At 38.4% G+C, this 24678-nt stretch overlaps 1 protein-coding gene across 8 annotated transcripts in view; it reads left to right on the forward strand.

Moving 5' to 3' along the window:
* The window catches only part of usp9 (ubiquitin specific peptidase 9), a 59695-nt gene that overhangs the window by 16078 nt on the left and 18939 nt on the right, over positions 1-24678 (forward strand). For 3 of the 8 annotated variants that reach the window (XM_088915027.1, XM_088915028.1, XM_088915032.1), the window contains exons 3-29: positions 4650-4798; positions 4899-4978; positions 5873-5985; positions 6479-6697; positions 7694-7809; positions 8245-8496; positions 8894-9032; positions 10011-10163; positions 10698-10802; positions 10938-11144; positions 11839-11975; positions 13409-13444; positions 14239-14372; positions 15245-15332; positions 15462-15804; positions 17090-17185; positions 17740-17951; positions 18296-18536; positions 18692-18841; positions 19526-19646; positions 20090-20220; positions 20454-20732; positions 21354-21515; positions 22184-22321; positions 22530-22696; positions 22931-23039; positions 23337-23483. In XM_088915027.1, the coding sequence (XP_088771153.1) occupies positions 4650-4798; positions 4899-4978; positions 5873-5985; positions 6479-6697; positions 7694-7809; positions 8245-8496; positions 8894-9032; positions 10011-10163; positions 10698-10802; positions 10938-11144; positions 11839-11975; positions 13409-13444; positions 14239-14372; positions 15245-15332; positions 15462-15804; positions 17090-17185; positions 17740-17951; positions 18296-18536; positions 18692-18841; positions 19526-19646; positions 20090-20220; positions 20454-20732; positions 21354-21515; positions 22184-22321; positions 22530-22696; positions 22931-23039; positions 23337-23483 (4224 nt within the window). The remainder of the gene's footprint in view (positions 1-4649; positions 4799-4898; positions 4979-5872; positions 5986-6478; positions 6698-7693; positions 7810-8244; positions 8497-8893; positions 9033-10010; positions 10164-10697; positions 10803-10937; positions 11145-11838; positions 11976-13408; positions 13445-14238; positions 14373-15244; positions 15333-15461; positions 15805-17089; positions 17186-17739; positions 17952-18295; positions 18537-18691; positions 18842-19525; positions 19647-20089; positions 20221-20453; positions 20733-21353; positions 21516-22183; positions 22322-22529; positions 22697-22930; positions 23040-23336; positions 23484-24678) is intronic. The other 5 variants (XM_088915030.1, XM_088915033.1, XM_088915029.1 and 2 more) reach the window with 3 other exon arrangements.

Below are 24678 nucleotides of genomic sequence, written 5' to 3' on the forward strand. Positions count from 1 at the left end.
TTGCTTATACTAAAACCTTAATGCATTTGATATTAAGGTTTTGAATTGAACTGCCTGACTAAAATGAAACATACGTTGTTTTAGTCAACAAGAAAGAGAGGTTCTAGTCATGTTTTAGTCGACTAGATTAAAATTGACCGAAGCCTAAAATGACCTTAGCTTTTTACTATTTTAGTTGACTTGACTATATCAAAAAGTATTGACTAACAGTGGTCATTTGTTTTTGTTGAACTGTCAGAAGCTTCTGGCTTTGTGTATAGCTCTATGTACTGAATATATTGGGCCCTCCTCAACAGCACATGAGTCATTTGCCTCATTTAAACTATTTTGTATTTAAATCAAGAGACCAACACAGGCACTATGGGGAGGAGGCTTAGAAACCCAGAGGAGTATAGATGTGGTTCAGATCAAGGATTCTGTAGCGGAAAAAGTAAGAAAGAACAGTCTTACTGTACTTGTGATAAATATACCACTCAGTTCTCAGCTATGGGTGTTAGAAGCATTTCTTGAACAGATCCATCTTCCCCTGATGTTCTTAGCACTGTTGTATGGCACAATGCAAATAGGAACTTTGATGCTTTTAATGCATCTGCTTAAAGCTCAAGACAAGAAATATTTAAAAAATGGAAGCTAATATTATGCTGTTTCTCAAAATTTTGGCCTTAATCCTTGGTTATTTTTTTCAGTTGTATGTTGCTGTAGGGACTAAAAATACAACCAGTTCCAGTAAATTAATAAATGCTGAACAAGCAGGTCACAACACAGTTTACTTGAGGGGTATTTTAGGAAGATAGCCTTGTGTTCTTTGAGAAGGAAAGCTATCCACTAACTGAAGACTCCCCACCTGTGTTTCTAAATCAGGGGCTCTGATAGTAGCTGATGTAGCATTATCTGGTTGGTAAAAACAGACAACTGTTTGTGAATGGTTGTGATTCCTGTATTTTTAATTCTTTTGTCTCAAACATGTATTTATATAACAGAGTTCACATTTAAGTTTCAGCCATCTTGTTTAATTTTTGCACAAAGTGCATTCAAGCAATTATAATCATAAATAGAATTGCAACCTGTTGTGTTTATTAGCGTGCATGTAAAGAATGCCTAAGTGTTGGAAAAACAAGTTCATCTGTGGCTTTCTGGTTGTGATAAACAGGTATTTGCTTTGAAGAATAGAAGAAAATCTGCACTACAGCAGGCAGCATTTTTTTATGCAGAGAAAGGAAGTGAGTATTGAATGATATGCATAAGTATTGACTGCATCCATTCTAATAATCTGGATGCAAGCTTTTACACCTTGTCAGGGAAGGGACTGGAATGAATGAATGAATGAGAGCTGCATAGTTGAGGAAACGGACCTATTGATTTTAAACAACAATCAAGCTGGTTATGTAGGTCAGCCAGGCAGGAGGCATCATTTCCACACCCCCACAGTTCCAAAGTTCTGTAGTTGCATCTTCCCAGAAGCTGCAGAAGGTACACAGCTTTGATGTGGATGTCTACTAAGCACTGTATAGGTACTTCGTGACAGTATTGTCTAGACAGCATAATATTCCCACAACCCACTGTTGGAATCTGGCCCTGTTGTTTGAGGCGATATGATATAGGGTTGTTTTCATTTATTGCGCTACAGGAAAATAAACCTCTTCTTTTAATACGCTTTGATCTGGGGAAACAAAGGACAAAATCCACAGGCACTGACCGACGGGCAACAGGTTCAGGTCCGCTAAGTCCCACTCTTTCAGGTTTTCCTTTGGATGTGGTCTAGATCAGGCGTGAGGGGACTGTAGCCTTTGTTTCCTAGTTCATTTGAGTTTATATGAGAAACTAGAACTTCTAAAAAAGCTTGAATCCGGCCAGTCTGGTTTTGTGCATGTGTAACGAGTATGGTGCAAAGACCCAAGCTGTCTCTGATAGACAGAAGAACAAAGAAAACCTTTTTTTCTGAAAATTCAGGTGTTTATGTATTACAGATCCTACAGTCTCATAAAATGCTTTGACATTGAAGACAAAGAACTGATTGAGCTGCTTCACTATCAGTGTATGCCAACAGAATTACTAATGGTTTTGAGGTTTGCATTGTCACTTTTGATAGCCTTTCTTTATTCCTCAAGCATTCTGGCAATGTCTCCTTCTGTTTTTGTTTGCTTTATTTACCCAGGCATCTCTAGCGTTTAGAAATAATATTTTTGTAAGTAAAATAATAAATACAACTCAGCCCCCCCCCCTCTGTATTCAATCTGTAGAGTTAAGTAACATTGTCTAGAATTTATTTTGAAATTGATAGATGAGAGTAAATAGCTGCACTTAATAAATGCAGTGATTGAAATGAGTCCTATTGCGTGACATAACGGATCGAGGTTGCAGGTTTGTGCACGTGGGGTAATGTCATGGTTGCTAGTTTGAGTTGTCTGGATAGGTGAAGATGTTTTAGGGATCACCCAGGTGGGTGAAGTGGAAATTGAGGTGCAAGCTGAGCCCCATGGTCCTTGGCCAGCTGTCTGAGAGCCATCTCTGTCCCGGGCTGGGGGGGGGTCCAACCAGCTTTCCAGGACTGGTGGCAAGAAGGAGAGCAGCTGCACAGCGGCAGGCACTGCGGACCTCGCTGAAGGGCCGGCAGGTGATGTTCGGAGGAGAGCGGCCGTGGTAGTCATCCCTCACGGTCTGGTCCAGCTGGAGGTCATGAATTCGGGAGCATAGAAAGAACCTTTTATTGATCTGCTTGATCAGTCTTGTCTGTAGAAAAGCTTGCGGCTGTGCCATACGAAATGTACCCTGGGGCTGACTGCCTGTTCACGACTTCGCAAATAAACGCCCCTGGGAGAAGAGGTGCCTTAAATGGATTGGATTATGGGACATGGTATCCCTGTATCAATTCTCAATTCCTGAATAAATTCCCAAAGTTTAAAACCTGAGAAACTTTGTGTCTGCGGCTTAGTTTAAGTCGATTCCTGATGTTGAAATGAACTCTTGTGTAAATCATTGGATTTCATGTGCTAAATTTCTTTACTCGGAACCGGTGTGCCTGGACATCGGGGCTTTTCAGTGCAACTACAAAATATAAAAGCTGCAGATCAAAATAAGCGGATTTTGTCAGTTGACCTATCTGGATCACAAAATAAGAATGGGTCATGAAAAGGTAATGTTTGAAATGGATTAGGGTCGGGCTTCAGTTTTTCTATTTAATGCTTGACCAGAGTATGCAGTACCTGGGAGAAAGCGTGGGTCAGTTTGGCTTCCGAATGCAGTGACAGGGAAGAAAGTCACATCACTTTGGTCTTCGTTTGGTTATTTAGGGAGAGGCTATGCACACTGGGAGATCATTTAATACCAATACAGCAAAATGGTGTGAATCTGTCATTTTCTTTTTTCTATACTGCAGATATTGAAGTGCTAAAGAGTATACGAATATTGTTGTTTGTATTAGAAAGGTTTAAAAAAATTAACAACATAAATCATGCTTCATACAGCTAAATGGCTGTGTTTTCTTTTAAAAAAACGCATTTGTGGGATCTCTCCATAGGTGCAACCAGTAAAAGCCCTTACTCAAGCGCAGGTATAACTTTATGATCACAAGTTCGAGCCTGGGTCATGTCACTAGCTCACTGTGACTGGAATTCCTCAAATGCCAACGCAGAAGGATTGACCATCTCCTGTTCGTGCATTAGTTTTCATGCATTTTCTGAAAGAGGTTTACTGCTTAAAAAGGGACAATAGCTTCATGTTCAGTGTTTTCTGTAGAATAGACTGATAGACGTCAGTGAACGTGGTACCAGCTTGCAGGACAAACCATAACGGGGGTGTACAACAGACCACTTAATGAGGAGGTCCAGGTGTGATCTGTATAGGACTGTCTGGAGTTACTGTGGAACTCAGCTCATAGTGATTGATGGCACCTTGGCTACAGAGTACTACACTGATCCAGCCTCTTAGCTGGTGGAGCACAGTAGTGTGAATGACTGTATGTTATGCTCTAGAGAGGCTAGTTCTACCTTGTTTTTCATATTGATTTAAAATCAATTAGCATGTCAGTTGTTCTTTTTGTCATTCTGTTGGTTTACAGCTGTCATTGGTCAACTGCAGCTACAGCTCGGATTACATTTTTGCCTCGTTAAGAAAAGACTAGTGATCTATTTAGTCTGCAGTAGATTTGCAGGGTGGTTTACAAGGTTGAAGTAGTGAAGAAATCATATTTTCTGTGCTCATAGGATTAACTAGTTTCTGTAACACTTGTTTTATTTAGGTCCATTCTTAGTTGTCAGTGTTCAAACTGTCTGAAATACTTGGCATTCATTCAAGTTAACTGCTGTAGGAAGCAATTCTGCAGTCTTAGAATGATCTAGACTATTGAATAAAACCTTATCCCCCTGGGTGTAGGCACACTGTGATAAATGGAAAGATGACGGTGAATTTAATTGTGGGCTCTGTGTGAAGTATAGAAATTCTTGCAAAATTGTCATGATTGAGAATGCTAGATAAAAAATGTCCATTTGTGAGCAAATTTGTTTTAAAGTGCTGCAGTGGCTGCAGCCGATTCACTGCCTTAAGGTTCTGAGCGCCTGTTTTCATTTTATTTTGTCTTTCCAACGGCATTTCTAATGGGACGTGTTTTCAGTTGTGATGCTGACTAGGGCTGTCCACGCGTGTGTTTGCAGACGTCCTCTCCAAACTCCTCCAATGAGAACTCCCCGGTGAGCCCACCTGATGAGCAGGGCCAGGGCGATGGCCACCCTCAGCTGGAGGAAGAGGAGGAGCCAGCCTTCCCCCACACTGACCTGGCCAAGCTGGATGACATGATCAACCGGTACGACCCCCGAGTCTGTCCAGCACTCAATTTCTTTTGGTTCATTTCAAGTCACAAGTGCTGACATTTGCATAACCCTGACTTTTCCTCTTGTTCTCAGACCCCGCTGGGTTGTTCCAGTTTTGCCAAAGGGTGAATTAGAGGTTCTTCTTGAAGCTGCTATAGATCTTAGTAAAAATGGTTAGTAGTCTGTTTTCACATCCTCTCTTCTTGGTAAGAAGTGCCAGGCAGCTCCTGAGTGGCTCAGCCAGTCAAGGCGATTGCTCAAATGTAGGCTGAGCTCAGTTGATCGAGGCATCGCAGGTTTGTACCTATGTCGTGTCACCAGCTCCCTGTGACCTGGTTTCCCCAAGCGGCTGAGCTCAGTTGGCCGTGCGTCGCTGAGGGGAGAGTGGGATTACTCAGCCTGGTGTCCGTCAGCTCTCGGCAACACTTGCACGCGCTGCTGTCTGCAAGGAAAGTGCTGATCCTCTGGTACAGGGGTGGGGCTGCCTGGGAACCTGTTAAAAGGCAACTGGCATGAAGGTGGGCAGGAGAAGAGTCTCCATGCACTTCCTCATTCTCCCCTGTGTCAGGTGTCAGGGTTCACGCTTGTGAGCTTGAAAGGCAGTGAAAAACAATTGGTGGTTCCGTTTTGTGGTGATTTTAAAAAAATGGGCAGTTCTACAATTTATTAAAAACCAGATTTATTGGAAAAACATACTCTCACATTCTACCCTGTATTTTAAATAATGATCTAGTCAAATGTTTACAAGAAATACCTTTGTCAACAGTTGCAAAACAATATTTTTGAGCAGATAGTTTATTTTGGTCATTCCTATAACTGGACATTATTTTGTCAAGGCCTGATTGCCCATCAGATATTCACTTTGCTTTCCTTTTAAAAAATGTACCTGATGTGAGAAGTCTCGCACTCTGTACAAACTTGTCAAAAGGCTTTTGCTTACTGTTATGGACTTGGTTTGTTTCAGTGAAATTATTCTATAGAATTGAACATCTTGGTTTTGTTACCAGCTCTTTTCTGCTCAAGTCTTTTTTTTCTTTGTATTCATTCTTTTTTTTTCTCCTTTCAAGGACTTGATGTAAAGTGTGAAGCATGCCAGAGATTTTTTCGAGATGGCTTGACGATTTCCTTTACAAAAATCCTTACAGATGAGGCTGTGAGTGGCTGGAAATTTGAGATTCATGTGAGTATACAGTAAGACAGCTTGTGGGTGGGACAAGGAATTAACACAATTTAGCAGAACAAAACTGGTGTAATTGTTATGTTTTCTGAGTTGATCAAATCAACTGTTTTTAAAAAGAGAATTATTAGAAATTGAAAAACTGTGGCATCATACAAGCCAGCATGCACTTGGAAAATTACAAGTGCAGTCGCTATTTTTGAGAATTGGTGTTTTCTGGTCACTTTCACAAGCTGTTAACAAGCAACAGATTTTTGGAGCTGTTCCTTCTGTAAACAAATTTATCAGCAGAAAACAAAAATTGCAGCTGCCATAATCTGCATGGTGGTCTGTTTTGAGGAATTAAAAGGCTTCCACATGAAAGGAGAATCTTTAATCAAATTATTTTGAAACAACTTTGAGAGTGCAGCAACATGTACATGGAGGGTGCTAGGTGTTGTAAAGGGCTTAACACTTGAAACATTCCCTGAGGTGGAAGACATTTTTGTTCCGACAGAGGTGTATTATTAACAACACTCACCGGCTGGTAGAACTCTGTGTGGCCAAGCTCTCCCAGGACTGGTTTCCTCTTCTTGAGCTTCTTGCTATGGCCTTAAATCCTCACTGCAAGTTCCATATCTACAACGGTACCCGTCCTTCTGAGACGGTGCCCGCTGCCGTGCAGATGGCTGAAGATGAGCTTTTTGCCCGTCCGCCTGATCCACGGTCACCGAAGGTGAGTGAACCCCCGCTGTTTGAGCTGCATGTATGTCGTGTTCCATTTAGATGAGAATTCCTACAATGTTTGGATTTACAGTTCCTCTATATATTGGTCACCCAAAGCACTGGGAAAAACTGTGCTGCACTCTGGGAAGCCCATGGTTTTTAGCCTTTCCTTAGTCTGCATTCCCACCATGGGAAGTTGGTCATGTTTGCTGTATAAATTGAATTTAAGTGTCCAGAACGACCCCTCTGATCAAGTAGATGCTTTCGTTACAAGTTATATCTTTACGTCCTGTCATGTAGGTGTTTGAGTGGAGAACTGCATCAGCGTTTGCTGGCTTCAAAGAGAAGTCGAAAGTAAAGTCCATTATGAAATATAGAAAGATTCCTTACAGCTTCTTTCTAAGCCTTATAGCTTATCTAAAATTTCTGAGAACCAGCATGTTTTTTTTCTGAGAGCCCACCATAGAGAGAAAATGTGGTGTTTATTCCTGGATGATGAGATAGAGAATGACCCCACTTACGGTCTCAACAATTTCTATCTCTTTATCCTTTGTGCAGAATTATAATTTCAGGGAGAATGGTTAACCTGTGTAATGTTCTTAGAAGAAGTGTGTGTGTAGAGTTGCCTCAGGATGTGAAGAAAACAGAATTACTATAAATACTCCGAGGAAAATGAAAGGATGTACATCTGTCAGATTACACATTACAGTGGAATTAAAACAGGAATGCCAGACAATAAGAATTGAAAGCTGGAAGAAGAATATGTGGGTATAGTGTCAACATGGACTGAATGCCTTATGAAGCATGGGAGAATTAAACTGACTAATGATTAAACAGACATTTTGTTTTTCTTATTGATTTTTGTTTTTGAAGGGCTCTTTGTAAATGTAATGCATTTTACATGGTACTTTGAACATGCTAAAAAGATTTTAGGGGAAATAATAGAAATCTTATTTACTGTGGAAAGACGTTACGTTTGCTCACAAACCAATTTATTTCCTTTCAGGGTTGGTTAGTGGATTTAATAAACAAGTTCGGCACGTTAAACGGGTTTCAGATCCTGCACGATCGATTTATGAGTGGACAGGCCTTGAATGTTCAGATCATCGCAGCCCTCATCAAGTAAGTGATGCTTTCATACCACAGAACACTTTTCAGAATAGTTTCAGCGATGCTTTAGTTTAAATTATGTAAATAATGGTTTAATAGATATTTCTGTTAAAGATCAGTTTGCAAGCAATAGTTTCCATAAAGTGTTAATAAAACATCTAAAGATGCACAGTGGTATTCATAGTAATCTTAACAAAATATCAATATCTTATAACTGCTGATGGCTTATTAAACTTCATACTCAGTAGAATCTCGCTTGAGTGAAGCAATTGTTAAAGCTTCATTTATAATTATTTACACTAATCTAAAGCTTGACCATTTTTTTATTTCTTCGGTAGCTAATTTTCCATTACTGCCTAGATGTTCTGTAATTTACTTTAGGAGTAAAACTAAATGTTTCCGTGTGTCTTGCTGATGGTTTTTAATGTTTTTTTTTGTCATTTTCAGACCATTTGGGCAGTGCTACGAGTTTTTAACATTGCACACGGTGAAGAAGTACTTCCTCCCAATAATTGAAATGGTTCCTCAGTTCCTCGAAAATCTGACAGATGAGGAGTTGAAAAAGGAAGCAAAGAATGAAGCCAAAAACGATGCTTTGTCGATGATAATCAAATCATTGAAGAACCTAGCTTCACGGGTACCAGGGCAAGAAGAAACCGTGAAAAACTTAGAAATTTTTAGGTTAAAAATGATTCTTAGGTGAGCCTTTTTTCTTGAAAATGTGAATGGATAAAGTTGTTGTCTTTTAAGTTCAGAAGATACTGTATTACTCGTGCTATGTGTTACTTGTGCTATGTGTTAAAGCTTTTGGGATTTGCTGGTTGGCTTGCAGAAATAATTAGAATGAAGTGCTTGTCCATTACATTGTACTTGAAATGTTTTTTCTGTAAGAGTGAAGGTTTGCCTCTTTTTTTGCTAATAACTCTGTGTATTATTTTCTTCTATATTTGACCCCATCGTATAGGCACGAATACTGCAGTTGTGTTCTAGTTTTGGAGATTGAAGCAAGGCATTGAAGGCAGTACCTACCTTTTGATTGTAACCATGACTTCTCAAAATCTAATTCTGATTAGTGTTTTGCTTTTTAAAAAAACAGGTTATTGCAAATTTCTTCTTTTAATGGAAAAATGAATGCACTAAATGAAGTTAATAAGGTGATATCCAGCGTTTCCTATTACACACATCGACATGGCAATCCTGAGGAAGAGGAGTGGCTAACAGCTGAGAGAATGGCAGTAAGTACAATTTTTCTTTTTATGTTGTGCTTTATTCAGAACAAGATATAGTTTTTGACCTGATTACGTAAAGATTTTTAATGTCGTCTGCTGATTTTGTTTTAGGTTCTCGCTACTAATTTTTTACATTAACTTAAACTGATATGCTTTCCTAATGCTCGCGTCCTCTCAACCTCATCTCTTCCTGCACAGCGGTACTTGAGATTTCACAATTTTTAGCCAGTGCTTATTGAGAAGGGAACTTGCACTTATTTGACAATTGTCATTTAGTTGGGTAGGAGAACTCAGCCTCATAAACTCAGTGTAATATTCATGGCTGAAGCACCCAGTTCTGTAGAGACATGATTGTATCACTATTTAATGTTAAAAACTTGAACTTTATTGGCATATGTAACCGGTACATGTACATGTACTATGGAATTCTTACTTACAGAAAGTCTCTCGATTTGTTAAAACGGGTAAAAACACGAAGTGCAGATACTATCTAAATTCACAAAGTCAAGGATTATTTTGCTATTAATACTTCACAATATGGAATTTATTCCGGCCTACCCTAAAAACATCCCTAAGAATCGACTTGTATAATGGCCCATAAATATTTTTTACAAAAACTCAGTTATAGAGCCAGAAGAGGCAGTGTATCTCTTTCATTTCTCTAATATTAGTACATTTCCTTCTTTTTTGTCCTCATGCTCTTTGTCTTTGATTTGAAGTGTTTATAGGACAGGACCCAGCTGTAAACCATCTTTGCAGGCTGTTTTGGCCTTTTTTTTGTTTGTTATATGTAAATTGAACCCACTCCTTCTATAAAATTAAAAATAGATCTTGAGGATTACTGTCCCGTCAGTGTGTTTATTCACACGAGAATTATTGAAGTACTAAATCATGAGTTCTTAGGTGGGCAGTTCTGTTTTATGTGTAACATGCAAGTTTTTTTTGCTGCTGGGCCACTAAGCAATCTGAGGCACTCTCTCGTAGGAATGGATCCAGCAAAACAACATTTTGTCCATAGTGCTAAGAGATAGTCTACATCAGCCACAGTATGTGGAGAAACTGGAAAAAATCCTTCGATTTGTCATCAAAGAAAAGGCCCTGACCCTTCAGGATCTTGACAACATCTGGGCAGCACAGGTAAGATATTAAAAATAAAATAACTTGAGAAAATTAGGTTTATATTAATTCATTTCTGTTTGTTGCCTCTTTTTCTGGGCTCTGTGCATATGTTTTCTTTGCATATAATTTCTTAATGTCAACCAGGGGATTGAAGATTTGTTGAGAAGTTTTGATTGAACATATTTCACCAACAGCATTCTTGGCCATTTGATGATCATTATTATACTCAGCACCTTTAAATAAAGAACATGTCATCCATGGTTCACACTAATCTTCCGCTTAATATTTCTCTCATGAGATGCTTTCTTCAGAATGTCTTCAGACTAGGTCATAAAATTAAGCTTACCACACATTTACCTCAATTTTAATATTTTTATGATTGGTGAGCTGGGTCCCCATTTGAGCTGAGTGGGATGTTGTTTAGAATTTCCTTTCGATCTGTAATAGGAGCAGAATAGATCAATGTTCTATTTCCGTAAAATCTCCACTTTCTTATCATGGAAATGAAAGTTCTTTGTTCTAACCTTGCTGCACCTTGTTATCCTTCCATAGGCAGGAAAGCATGAAGCTATTGTCAAGAACGTCCATGACCTCCTTGCAAAGCTGGCTTGGGATTTTTCGCCTGAGCAGCTCGACCATCTCTTTGATTGTTTCAAGGTGAGGTGTTTCGAGTTGTGCAAGAATGTAAATATGTTTTTTTTAACAGCCTAGTCGCCTCAAAATCACTTACCACTGAGAGGATTAAAGGCCAGTACTGTATATTAAGGTATACGTTTGCTTTTTCTATTAAAGGCAAGTTGGACAAATGCGAGTAAAAAGCAGCGGGAGAAGCTGTTGGAGCTGATTCGTCGCCTTGCTGAGGATGACAAAGATGGGGTCATGGCCCACAAGGTGTTGAACCTCCTGTGGAATTTGGCACATAGCGATGATGTACCCGTTGACATCATGGACCAGGCTCTGAGCGCCCACATTAAAATCCTAGATTATAGCTGTTCTCAGGTAATTGTAATATTTTATTACATTTTGTGACAAAGAGACCACCTTTTGTTAATTAATTTAACCTTTTCCCTTTTAAGACCGAAATTATCTAAAGACAATTATTTGTCTTAAGTCAGAAATTATAATTGTGTAATTTTAAAAGAACTAAAATGGTGTTAGAACCTGTTTTTAGTGTATAACCAGCAGCTACATCACCCTGAAGCTCAGTAGGTGTGAGCCTGGCCAGTACCTGGATGGGAGACCTCCTGGGAAAGCTAAGGTTGCTGCTGGAAGAGGTGTTAGCGGGACTGGTAGGGGGCAGTCACTCCACAGTCTGTGGGTCCTAATGCCCCAGTAATGGTGACGGGGACACTATACTGTCAAAAGGGTGCCGTCCTTTGGATGAGACGTAAAACCGAAGTCCTGACTCTCTGTGGTTGTTAAAACTCATTAGTGAAAGGGAGTCCCCATTACTTGTATATGCTGTTTAAGTGGAATGGGCACTGTAAAAGTGAGGAATTATTATATACAACTGATCCATTTATAGGACGGAGCTTTCAGTATTGCTGGTGCTCCACTGGTTGCATACAGTGGTACTTTTTCAATGTCAATGAAAACATTTGAAATGTTTTAAGCCCTAAGGTTAGAAATTGTAAATTAATGCTACCTGTTGAACAGTTAAATGACAGTTTTAATGCATTGGGAATCTCTTCAGGACCGAGACACACAGAAGATCCAGTGGATAGATCGATTCATTGAAGAGCTGCGAACCAATGACAAATGGGTCATTCCTGCACTGAAGCAAATCAGAGAAATTTGTAGCTTATTTGGGGAAGCGCCCCAGAATTTAAGGTAATAAATGTAGTTGTTAATTTTATTTGTGGAGATGTCATGTCTGTGGAAAAGGTGTTTTCCATACATTATGGTAAAAGTGTGTGCACCTTCTGCAAAACATGGTGCAATCCTATGTCCTGTATTTTTAAAATCATGTGAGTATGACTTTTTTTCGGGTGAGTAAAATATTTTTAGCTTATTTACAAGGAATGAAAACTGCTTTTGCTTACCACTGTATTCTTGCATTGCTAGATATCTCTTAACCATCTTCTGCCTGTGTTCTGCTTACTCTCATCCTTAGTTGATAGGAACTGCTGTAAGGTGATTATTTTATGTTAAAACTTTAACGTAGATATCTTCCCTTTGAACCGGCCCTCAATCTAAGACGGCAGCACATTATATAGGTCATGCGCCTTGAGTTTTTTTTTTTAGAAAGCATGAAATGCTGAAATAAAGTAACATTTGAAAAACCACACTTGGCAGGGGTGTTTTAATATTGTTCATGTTGCTGATAGTTTCTTGTGCACCTGTACCGATCAAAGTTGAAATTTGTAGATCTTGCTCGTTATGGCACAGATTATTTGTATTGACAATCTCGGAAATCTGCCCGATTAACTTTTGCAGAGCTTTTTTTCTGTTGGCATTCCTTTCCAAACAAGACCTGCAGATTTTGTTGTAGAAATTCATCACAGGTTGACTAGTGTTATTATTTTTTTTAATATTACTTTTTCACATTTTTAAGATTGAATAGAATGTAAACTGACTGTTGTATGGGTTAGTTTTCAATTATTAAAGTTGTAAATGTTTTATTACATAAAGTTAGCTTTGTTTCTGTTAATACATTTTATGACACTTAGCATTGAAATTTTATATTTTAAGCTGGGTAAGGAATTCAAGCGAACATTTTTTATGCTTTTGCTTTTTTGCCTTCTAAAAGTAGCTTAACAGCCACCTTCTTTTGCTTATTCGTCTTACAGATAGTTTAATATGCAGCCACAACAGAAATCCCTATTATTCCCCTGTCCTGGTTATTGTAAAACGCATATTAAAATTGTGGCATTAAATTTTTTTAAATACGTTAAAGGGGGAATTCAGTATTTTTTGGCTTGGGGTCATTTCAGTGCTGCACTGTCTGACAGATAAAAGCCAGAGCAAACGTGACACTTAGTATTCCACCGAAGTCTTAGTGGTGACATGGTTTTATAGTTTTTCTGAAAAAGGATGCATTGCATTGTCCTATTCATAAACCAAACACAATTATACCCTAAGACATAGTATTTTGCAAAACTAGCACAGGATAGAAAATGTGAAAACTGACTGGGAAATTCATATTTGTATTGATCCATAGATTTAGACTTATAAGATTTAGACTTAAGATATTTAAATAGTTGTTTTAATCTAGAGTAAGTGTTAATGTAGCTGAAGTACAGAAAATGCCTGTTGTTTTTCAGAAAGAAAAAACATATTAACATAGAACAGAACTTAGGGTAAGTTGGCCACAATTTTGGTTTATTGTCATTTCTTCAGTTTTGACAAATCTGATTAAATTCTGCAGTAAATAATGATTTAAATGATGTGATTTTAACAGGCATTTTTTAATTGCTTTGCTAGGAGTCTCCCCCTATTCTATGTCCATTCCAGAACTACAAATCATTTTTAATATGGTTCCAACTTTTAACCAAATCCTGGGGATGCCGTTCCTTTTCAGTTTTCTTCACACCAGTCTTGAATTGAGCGATGAGCACCTGAATTTCACTTTCTTGTTGTAGGCTTAGTACACAATATCTTTCTTGATTAAATTGTTTATCTGATCATTTGTGTTGCATATACACTGAGTCTGTCAAGCAGTGATTAAATCAGATGGCAGTAATTCTGTTTAAATTAGGGCTTATCCACAAAAAAATTTTAAAATTTGAAAACTGTTAAAAGACAAGGGTGTAAAAATGAGTTTCTCCAAAAACTTCTCTTGAGCTCTTAAACAGTATATAACTTCAAAGATATGAACCGGATGAGTTTCTTCGATTTACATTTACCTCAAGCTCTTAAATGGGGAAAATGTTACCAAAGCTGTCATTTTGGAAAACCTTCAGTAGCACTCAGCAGCCAGCTCTGTGCGATGCCTAAGTGGCGAATTAAAATGTCAATTGCAAATTCTTGTTCGTGAAATCAGTTGAATTTTATGAAAGATTGCCTTAGATCCTTTGTAAGTGAAACATTCAGATTTAAATTGTAATGTAAAACATTTCTGGTTAAAAGGTCTTTTTTGTTCTTTTGGTAACAGTCAGACGCAGCGAAGCCCACACGTGTTTTATCGCCACGATCTAATAAACCAGCTTCAACATAACCATGCTCTTGTGACTTTGGTGGCAGAAAACCTATCTGCATACATGGAAAGCATGAGGCAGTTCGCCAAAGGTAACAAAACTGATTTGTTAAATTCTCCATATTAATCAGATTACATTAAAAAGTGATTATGGAGCAGATTGCAGTATGTCATGTCAATTTTTCATGACCTGAATTATTTTAAAATTTCAAAGAAAATAGCCATAGCTTGAATAGGTGTATCGTGTAATCACTACCCTTGTTCAGGTATATTGTGCACTTAAGACATCTGTTTCAAAATTGGAGAGAGGCCAAACTATCTGGCAGAAGATATTATGCTCTAAAGAGCTACAGCATCTGTCAGGTGCCCAAATCTCCAGAAACAGTTGAAAATGTATTTTTAAACTAAACTTGTAGCTACAATTTGTTCTAAAGGAACACTTTTAAAAAGGGACTTTCTTGTTGAAAATGAGGGAAATTCTATCTGAATATGATATAGTTTTTATTTTCCTTGAAATGGAACCAAATATTTTTGGAACCAGATATGCCAGATTTTCGGACGCTGTGAACAGATAACAGCCTTGGTCATGTTCTTATACTGCTCGTGACGCATATAATGCAACATGGTATTTAAGTTCAGTAGTGCACATCACAGTATAGTAAGAGCAAATTATTTTTGGTTCCAATGGCTTATATCTGGGAGGCTGTGGCTGAGTGGTGAAAATCACTATGTCCTTTATTCCAGCATTATGTAGCTCTGTTATCACATGTAGACTGTGTCTCGCTTATGGTTACTTGTCAGTTTTCACTTGCCTTGGGTCTTTCATCAAGTGATGGCTGTTAATATTTGAAAAGCTTTCAAAAGCCATAGTAGTAAAGGACATTTTTGAAGAGCTGGAATCTTCAAAAAGCTTAAAAGATTTTGGCTGTTTTAAGTTGCACTGACATGAAAGTATCATTTCCAGAGCACTTGGAATACGATCCACAGACCGTACGGGCTGGCAGTCGATACAGCCATGTGCAAGAAGTCCAGGAAAGGCTTAACTTCTTGAGGTAGGAGGGTTGGCTTTCATTGTAGTGACACTTCATGCCAAGAGTTTTCTTTGGAATCCTTCTGTCACATGTTTGCTTTCAATGTTTTGCTAAAAAAAGCTTGGGTCTTTCATATTTTTTTTTCTAAAGGTTTTTGCTAAAAGACGGACAGCTGTGGTTGTGCGCTCCGCAAGCAAAACAGATCTGGAAGTGTCTCGCTGAGAATGCGGTGTTCCTCTGCGATAGGGAGGCCTGCTTCAAATGGTATTCCAAACTCATGGGAGATGAGCCAGACCTGGACCCCGATATCAACAAGGACTTCTTTGAAAACAACGTGCTGCAGCTGGATCCTTCACTCCTTACAGAAAACGGGATGAAGTGTTTTGAACGTTTTTTCAAAGCTGTAAACTGTAGGGAAGGAAAACTGGTGGCCAAGCGAAGAGCCTACATGATGGATGACCTGGAACTCATAGGATTGGATTACCTTTGGAGGGTAAGAGCCTTACTAAACAGCACATGAAGTTAAACTGAGTGTATTGATAGTTATGCAGAGGTGTATAAGATCATAGGACTGTCCTCAGTGATATAAAAAAAATGCAATTTTTTAAATTGGTAAATACGGGTGTTGCTACTGATTTGTATTCTAGCAAAAAAAATGTTATGGACAGATAAAACTGAATCTGTGTTCAATTTCACCTAAAAACATTGTGTATAAGTCCATGTTCAGTTTAAAGAATTTGTTTTAAAAAGAAAGCCTTGTTACTAATAATCGTTTTACCTACTGTAGAAAAGTTATTTGCCTTCCATTTTCTAAAATCTTATGTGCAGGACATGGATTCTTTTATAGTCGTTAAAGTTTCAGACCCACCCAAGGTAGCAATACAAGGCTTCCAGAAATAAAAGGTGCTGTTTTCATTATTCACTGAAAATCGGCCATTGCCCTCCTATTCTTTAGTCTCATCTTTATGCAGCAGTGTCTTTGGAGTCAGGGAATTTGATGTTTTCCTTCTCCGCAGAAGTCAGCTTGACTGTGTGCATTGCCGTGCATTGTCAGTGTTCTTTTTTTATTTAATGAAGAAAGTCTCAAATTATTTCTCCCCTTTAGTTTTCCCATTTTTAATCTGCTGCTCAGCTGTGCCATCAGCATTGCTCCCTCATTGACGTAGAAGCGCTTGTGGGACCTCTGAGTCATGTACTATCTGCAGGTCTGTGAATCTGGATCAGAAACGGTGGAGCTTAAAGGTCCACTGACAGCCTCAGCCTGCCGTGGTTTCAGTTTCAGAGGGGTACAACCTCGTAGGTCCCCTCTCCACCTAGTCCTGTCTGCACTGGCACAGTCTGCGCCCCATAGTTCAGGGTTCCTGTGTGAAGTCAGAGTAGCAGAGCTGTGAAATGACAAGTATTCTTCCTGCAAGAGACTCACAACCATGAGCTTGTGTCTTAAGGTGTGTAGTCCAATTAAAAAAATCTAAATAAAAACATGGAGATTATAGATATGTACAGTTGTTTTTTTTGTCTGCTGTTATCTTTTTAAAGGCTTGTTTTAAAAAACCACCCCTGTTCCTGGTTCTGTTATTTTAAAAGTATAAAATAGGCTTATACCTATGGCCCACAGCCCCCGTTTCCCTTTCATGGTGGAGCTTTTTATTGAATAAAATGGTTAGATCTTCCTTGGTAGGCAAGTCAGTGGGCACTGATTAGGTTTTAAGGAAGATCTCTTCACACTGTAGTATTGAGGAAAGATTTTGTGATTTGATTTTAGATTTTTATTTTAACAGGTTGTGATTCAGGGAAGTGATGACATTGCCAACAGAGCAATAGATTTGCTTAAAGAGATTTATACAAATCTTGGACCAAAATTACAAGTCAATCAGGTAAAAAAAAAAATCCTTTTTTTGCTTGATTATGGTTGCATTCATCAGTGTTCTCACAGTTATTTTACTACCCCTTGATACAACTGTAAGGTTGTATATATCTTCACTTGCCTTTTTTCAGTTTTATTTCCCAGATCTAGTCATTCCAAAGCTGTAAAGGGTATTGTCTGTACTTAGTAAGGAAAGTGACTTTCTTAGGCCCAAGTAAAGTACATTTTTGATTAATTGCAAACTTAGTTGTTTTGAGAAATGGGAAAACCTTTCCCTTCTTATTCCTAAGTACCATTTTAATCCACACTCAAGTGAAACATCTTACATGCCCATGTAAATACTGCATTAATTAACAGTAGTGCTGACTTATTTTATATAGTAAATTCATTTTTTGATCATTGTAAAACTTATCAAGATCATTTTTCCAGTAGCAAGGGCTGGTAGCAGCCAGAGTGTATTTGTGTAATATTTTCTTCTCACTATATCGCTATCTAATTACTTACAGATTGTACTGTAGAGAGCATTTTATTATTTATGATTTGTTTTCTGATTTTGTTCTGTAGGTAGAGATTCATGAAGACTTTGTCCAGTCTTGTTTTGACCGGTTGAAAGCCTCCTATGACACACTCTGTGTACTGGATGGTGACAAAGACAGTATTAACTGTGCCAGGCAAGAAGCGATTAGGATGGTGAGAGTGCTGACTGTCTTGAAAGAATACATCAATGAGTGTGACAGCGACTACCATGAGGAAAGAACGATATTGCCAATGTCGAGGTATGATATCTGTATGCTAAATCATCCTTTCTGTAAAGTTTGTATGTAAGTGATAGATTTTTTTTTATGTGATTGTACTACAAGAAATCAACTATTCATCCTTTAAATCGTCAAAAATTAACTTTGTTAACCTGGTTAATTTCTAGCTCTGGCATTTTGTAGTTGGCATACATGAGCTATTGGTATAACGCAAGACTGACATTCAAAGATACTGATATTGGCTGCGCTTTTGTCTTTACTGCACTAGAAACATCCTTCTTTCACAGTTCGTTTTTGATCATGGAATCTCTTTTGTGAGTGTTTTTAAACTTAATTATTTTTTTCGTCTTTTGTGTTTCTTGCAGAGCTTTTCGTGGCAAGCACATCACACTCATCGTACGCTTCCCAAACCAAGGGCGGCAGGTGGATGACCTGGACATTTGGTCTCACACCAACGATACCATTGGATCCGTACGGAGGTGTATCTTAACGCGAATAAAGGCCAACAGTACCCACACAAAAGTAGAGCTTTTTATCGGAGGAGAGGTTGTCGATCCTGCTGATGATAGGAAGTTAATTGGGCAGCTTAACCTCAAAGACAAAACGGTACGGTTTCCTTAGATACTGAATTAATACATGGTCCAAATTAATCTTTGTAAAATCGCCGACTTCATTTTTATTAAGAATGTTGGCAAATGAATTTTTAGAAGCATTTGCTTCCTTAGCATGTCATTCAGATGCAGTTTCTTTGCCCCCTCTAGTTAATCACGGCCAAGCTCACGCAGGTCAGTTCCAACATGCCTTCAAGTCCTGACAGTTCCTCTGACTCGTCCACCGGGTCTCCAGGGAACCATGGTAACCACTATAGCGACGGGCCCAACCCTGAAGTAGAAGGTTGTCTTCCAGGAGTGGTAAGGGGCCTTGGTTTTTAGCATGTGGTACTAAAGCGTTTTGGAAAGTAAAAGCTTCACAGCATCATGTAGTCTATTACACACTTTTGTGTGCATGTTATTTTATGGTGATAAAATCCCTGAAGCCATACAAGTTTTTTCTTTCCATATTGCGCATTTTGAAAGAAAAGCCCCTTTCAGAAGAAACAAAATACCTTTATGTATACTTTTGATAATGCCCAGCTTTTAATCATCTAAAAAGGATTTTTCACAATGGAATCCTGAAAACTTTTTAGTTGCAGTACAGCAAATGTTACAGAACACCTTGAAAACATAATTATTGTACATCATTTCCCATTAAAGAAACATGTCTTTAAGCACAGAGGTTTAGACTGTGTGGAGTAGGCTTGTAAATCTGAGTCCAACTCTACATTCCTTCAAGATGTGACTGGGCAGAATTTTAGACTTGGATAATGAGTCTAATTGCTCAGCTGATAAACTACCAAAAAGACACTGTGGGCCAGAGATCCTCTTCCTTTTGACAGCCTTCATGGTCTTATGTTCCACTGATCACAGAATTGAATTTTGTTCACACCGTGGCAACAAAACTTTAGTTTAGTTTAGCAATTCAATGGAACTTCTGTTCTCTGAAAAAAACCTTAAAGGGTGTATTAGTTTTCCATGCCTGTTCTTTACTCTGTCTAGATCATGTCACTGCATATCCGCTACGTCTCTTTCCTGTGGCAAGTGGCCGACCTTGGCTGCAGTTTAAACATGCCTCTTTTAAGAGACGGTGCCCGTGTCCTCATGAAGCTCATGCCTCCAGGTAGGTAAAAATCGAAGTACACAGTTTCTTATCATGTTTCTCGTCTTTCACATTTTAGTCCAGATTATAGTTGTTAGGTTCAGTAAGGTGCTTTATCAGTGATTCTATACAGATTTAAAGCAATTAGAAATTTGGATTTAAACCTAAAAATACAAAATTAGGAAATTTAAACTGGAAGGTTTTTTTATGGTCTTTGTTCTGATTTTAGAGAGCAACCGATCTATTCTTTAAAGAGAATCACATTTTAATAAGTCAAGTGTTCAAATATGAAAAACCTAAACTTAGTGTGGGATAAATGACCTGATCTTTTTTATGATTCCCTATGTAATTCCTACTGTGTTATGACTAAAATAAATACACCAAATTTTAAACTAATTTAGATATCCCTTGTTGTGTATTGTAGGGTATTTTGTTGAATGTTTGATTTGGTTTTTTTTTTACAGATAACACTACAGTAGAAAAGCTGCGAGCCATCTGCTTAGATCATGCAAAGCTTGGTGAGAACAGCCTTAGCCCAACCCTAGACTCGCTCTTCTTTGGCCCATCGCCTTCTCAAGTGCTGTACCTGACAGAGGTTTGTGAATATCACTTTTAGAAATAATATCAATCTCAGTAACTGCATAGTCTTTTTTAAAAAAATACTTCTGGCTTTAGCAATCCTGAAGTAGTTTGCAACCAGTATTTTTTACTGGTCACTTACGAATGTGATAATGAGCATCAGTATTGCTGGCATTCTGTACTGTTTTGTCCTTTATTTCAAGCAGTCACTGTGGTAGTTTAATTACCTGTGGTCTGTTTCGGATGCAGGTAGTGTATGCCTTGTTAATGCCTGCCAGCGGAACCCTTGGAGAAGATGCGAGTGACTTCCAGTACAACTTCTTAAAAAGCGGTGGCTTGCCTCTCGTTTTGAGCATGCTCACAAGAAATAACTTCCTGCCAAATGCGGACATGGAGACGAGGCGGGGTGCCTATCTAAACGCTCTAAAAATAGCCAAGTTATTACTGACAGCCGTCGGCTTTGGCCACGTGAAGGCAGTGGCAGAAGCTTGTCAGCCAGGTGTGGAAGGGACAAGCCCTGTTTCACCGGTAAGTCACTTTTATGATGATGTTGGGAATTTCACAGAAGTGGATGGAGCTCTATTTTGCTGTCTGTGTGGATGGTTATTATATGAGCAAATGATTTTTACGTCTGCGTATGTTTAAATTGGAGGATTTCTAGTTAGAATTCTACAGAAATTTTATGGGCAACAGTGAACAGCTGTAGTAAGTGGTGGATGACTTAGTGCAACAGAGCCCAGACCATCAGTTTCACAGGTTTCTGCATTTACAATACAGAATGGGTCTTCTCTAGGATGTTATGCATCTACCGTAAGCCCTGTGAAGTGTCCTGGTAGTGGCTTCATGATGCAAGCATCACAGCTGTGGACTTAATTCTATGTGCAAGCCTCTGATCTTTCACCCTTTAATTGTGGTACTGGTGAGGGCCTGTTTTATGTGTGCTTGTGTATGTACAGATGCTTACTAGAAATGTCAAGGGGGAATGATTTCTGGGGGAGAGTTTATGCCACCAACTGTTTGTCCATAAAGTTTTTATAAGCAATTTTGAGTTTCAGGGATACTTGAAAAGTGTTTTAACGGGGATGTCTGTAGAGTTCCAGGTTGATTTCCTCCATTTGGCAGTGACATCCCTTCCCTTTTAATTTCCAGATAAACCAGGCTACGCACGACCAGGCTTTAGTTCTTCAAAATGCTCTGCAAAACATTCCCAATCCATCATCCGAATGCATGCTGCGAAATGTAGCAATTCGCCTTGCCCAGCAGATCTCAGATGAGGTTGGTGTAGTTTCCTCTCAGTTGGGAGGGGTACAGGTATGTGAGAGCATCTGTTAAAAAAAATGTGTGTTATGTGAAAACAGGAAACATGCCCTGCTGGCTGTCATGTGTTGGCTATCACTTGACATTTCAGTTGACAGTTAGTGTACCATAACAATGCACAAATAGCGGCCTTCCCTTTTTTCCTTTAGTTGTTTAGACTTTAAACTGCAGGCATCTTTATGTCTTGTATCATAAATGATGTGCTTATATTTATGCTCCTGGCCAAAGTAATTTGCACCTAGAATAAAAATGTTGTGGTTTTAAGTGTGAACGTTGGAAACAGCATTGCAAAGTTGTGCTTAGTTCTAAAACTACAATATCTCCGTGGATTTTGTATTGTTTATATTTGTAATATTTAAATGCTTCCCTCATTTTATTTTGGAAAGGCCATGTTCAGAAAAGGGAAAAAATCTTTTTCCAGAAAATCAGTATTCTTGTATTCAACAAGAATACAAAACAAAAAGATTTATTGATGTTGCCTCTTTTGTCTTAGCATGACGTGCTGGAGTTTTATATTACCTCACTTCAAGTTAAAATATAGGCGGCTAAAACATTAATTTTAACAAATTTGATTTTCACAAGTGCATGCTACAATGTATCAAAATTAAAAAGTGTACTCATTTTTTAATTTTGTTTTCCCTTTTTTTTTGCTCTACATACAGAATTTTTTTCAGGCCTCCAAATATATCCCAGATATATGTGTAATAAGGGCTGTACAGAAGATAGTTTGGGCATCAGGTTGTGGTTCAGTGCAGCTTGTGTTCAGCTCAAATGAAGAAATCAGCAAAATTTATGAAAAGGTAGGTTGATACAAGTCTAAAATTGGTATTTGTGTTGCCATTTTTATTACAATTTGTAAGTCAGAATGGCTGTTTTAACTGGAAAAGTGACATCGTAATTTATTTAACCTCTAGCTTATGAGATGCAAGAAGAAATTCATCATTACAAATGTACTATTTTTTTTAGTTCAAAAAGCTCTAAGGTAAAATGTCTCATCCTTTTTTGCAGACGAATGCAGGAAATGAACCAGATGCAGAAGATGAGCAGGTGTGCTGTGAAGCACTGGAAGTGATGACACTCTGTTTTGCCTTGATCCCCACAGCACTAGATGCACTTAGTAAAGAAAAGGCATGGCAGACCTTCATCATTGATTTGCTTTTGCACTGTCAGAGCAAGTAAGTTAGAATGGCATTGCCTTGATGCTCATGCACAATATGAAACAATATTTCTGAAACGATCCTCTTACTAAAACTTTGCAGCAGAACATTTGTTAATGTAATACTTCAGAAGACTTTCATCTATTGAGATTTTGCCACACTTGTCGGTACCTTTCCGCCGTGCAGTTTATGGCTGTTTTACGAGTCTGAAATTAACCCGTCGTTATTGAATTTGTTTTTGCAACTTCCCAGGTCAGTTCGTCAGATGGCTCAGGAGCAGTTCTTTCTGATGGCTACGCGGTGTTGCATGGGACACAGGCCCCTTCTGTTCTTTATAACCTTGCTGTTCACAGTTTTAGGAGTAAGCCTACTCTATATATTATACATTTAACGGTTCCTTTGTTAAATATTTTATGTTCAGATTTTAATGGTAGAATATGCATTAAATTGAACTTCTTCAATTTTCATCTTTTGTCTAATTAAAACTAGATATTAAGCGGCGTATAATCTATCCTGTGAATTTATTTTAAATGTTTCATGAATGGAGGTTTTCTGCTGTTGAGGTGCAAAACAAATTGCCGTACTAAAAATGATCATGAGTAACTGATTTATTGTTCACTGGATGTTAGCAAAATGGTTTTCTTTTTTTTTTCCCTAGAGCACTGCAAGAGAAAGACCAAAGCACGCAGGGGATTACTTCACTTTGTTAAGGCACTTACTAAATTATGCATACAACAGCAACATTAACCTGCCAAATGCTGAAGTTCTTCTCAACAATGAAATTGACTGGTTAAAAAGGATCAGGGTAGGTTAACTTATGGCTTCTTAAGTTCTTGCTTTGCCTTGAGTAACTATTTTATTCATCTTCATATGTTAGACTGTCCTTTCCAGTTTTTTTATGTCTATTTATTACAATAATAGCCCTATTCTTCTTTTTTGCTTTTAGTGTTACATGCTGTTGGAGACATCAACAGCATTTTAAGAGTGTTTGTACCTAAGAGTTTTAATAGGCTTTTACATGGCTCGGTGTAGATATTCCTGGAACCATTGGTTCCCCATCGGTGGTGTCTGTAGTCTCTCCTTAAATCTGAGTTAAAATCTTGGTTAATCTCCCTTTGCTCTGATTTACACAGTTGCTCACTTACAGCTGGGAGTGATGTTGCCTTGCCATCACAGCGCCACTGTCAAACGCTAAAACCCCGGACGCAAAAAAAAAACTTATTCTGCGGTCTTTGTCCAAGAAAGACAAAAGACTATCACTGTCTATAGTGCAACCACAACATCTTTTTTCCTTACATTTGTAGTATGGATTGAACAAGTGAAGACGCAGGGAAAAACCAGGAAAGGATACTATGTCTTTTTGGATAGTGAGCAAATAAAAGCACTGATGAAAGTATGAGTGGAAGCGCTCTAAGGGGTAAAAATCTCTTCCTCTGAAGGTAGCTGGTAGACATGAAAATTCCACACCAGAAGCCATGAAGATATAAACAAAACATGCCAAATCATTTATTGCACATTTACTGCAAGCTGTTTAGCTCATCAAAGAGGGTTTTGAATAATAACAAAAGGTACAGTTTGGAGTCCATCCAAATATAGTACCAGTTGCGTTATCCATCTGTTTTCTAACCGCTTCATCCAATACAGGCTATGGGAGCCATAACCTATCCTAGTAAGCAACGGGTGCAAGGGGTACACCTAGCATGGGACACAGATGCAAAAAGACATGCGCACACTCACACCAAGGCCAGTTTTCCCAGAAGCCATTTAACCTACCTGTCTTTGAGCTGTGGGAGGAAACTGGAGTGCCCAGAGGAAACCCATGCGAACATGGGGAAGATACACAAACTCAATGCAGATAGCAACCTAGGGCCCCAGCGCTATGAGGAAGCAATGCCAACCTCCACTTGCATTATTATATTTCTAAACTTTTATTCATTTTGGGAATTAAGTGACCTGGTCTTCTAAGTTTTTAATTGACTACTATTAACAGTAGTAGTGCT

This window comes from Atractosteus spatula, chromosome 4, assembly GCF_055471065.1.
Source record: "Atractosteus spatula isolate fAtrSpa1 chromosome 4, fAtrSpa1.hap1, whole genome shotgun sequence".
NCBI classification, from domain to species: domain Eukaryota; kingdom Metazoa; phylum Chordata; class Actinopteri; order Semionotiformes; family Lepisosteidae; genus Atractosteus; species Atractosteus spatula.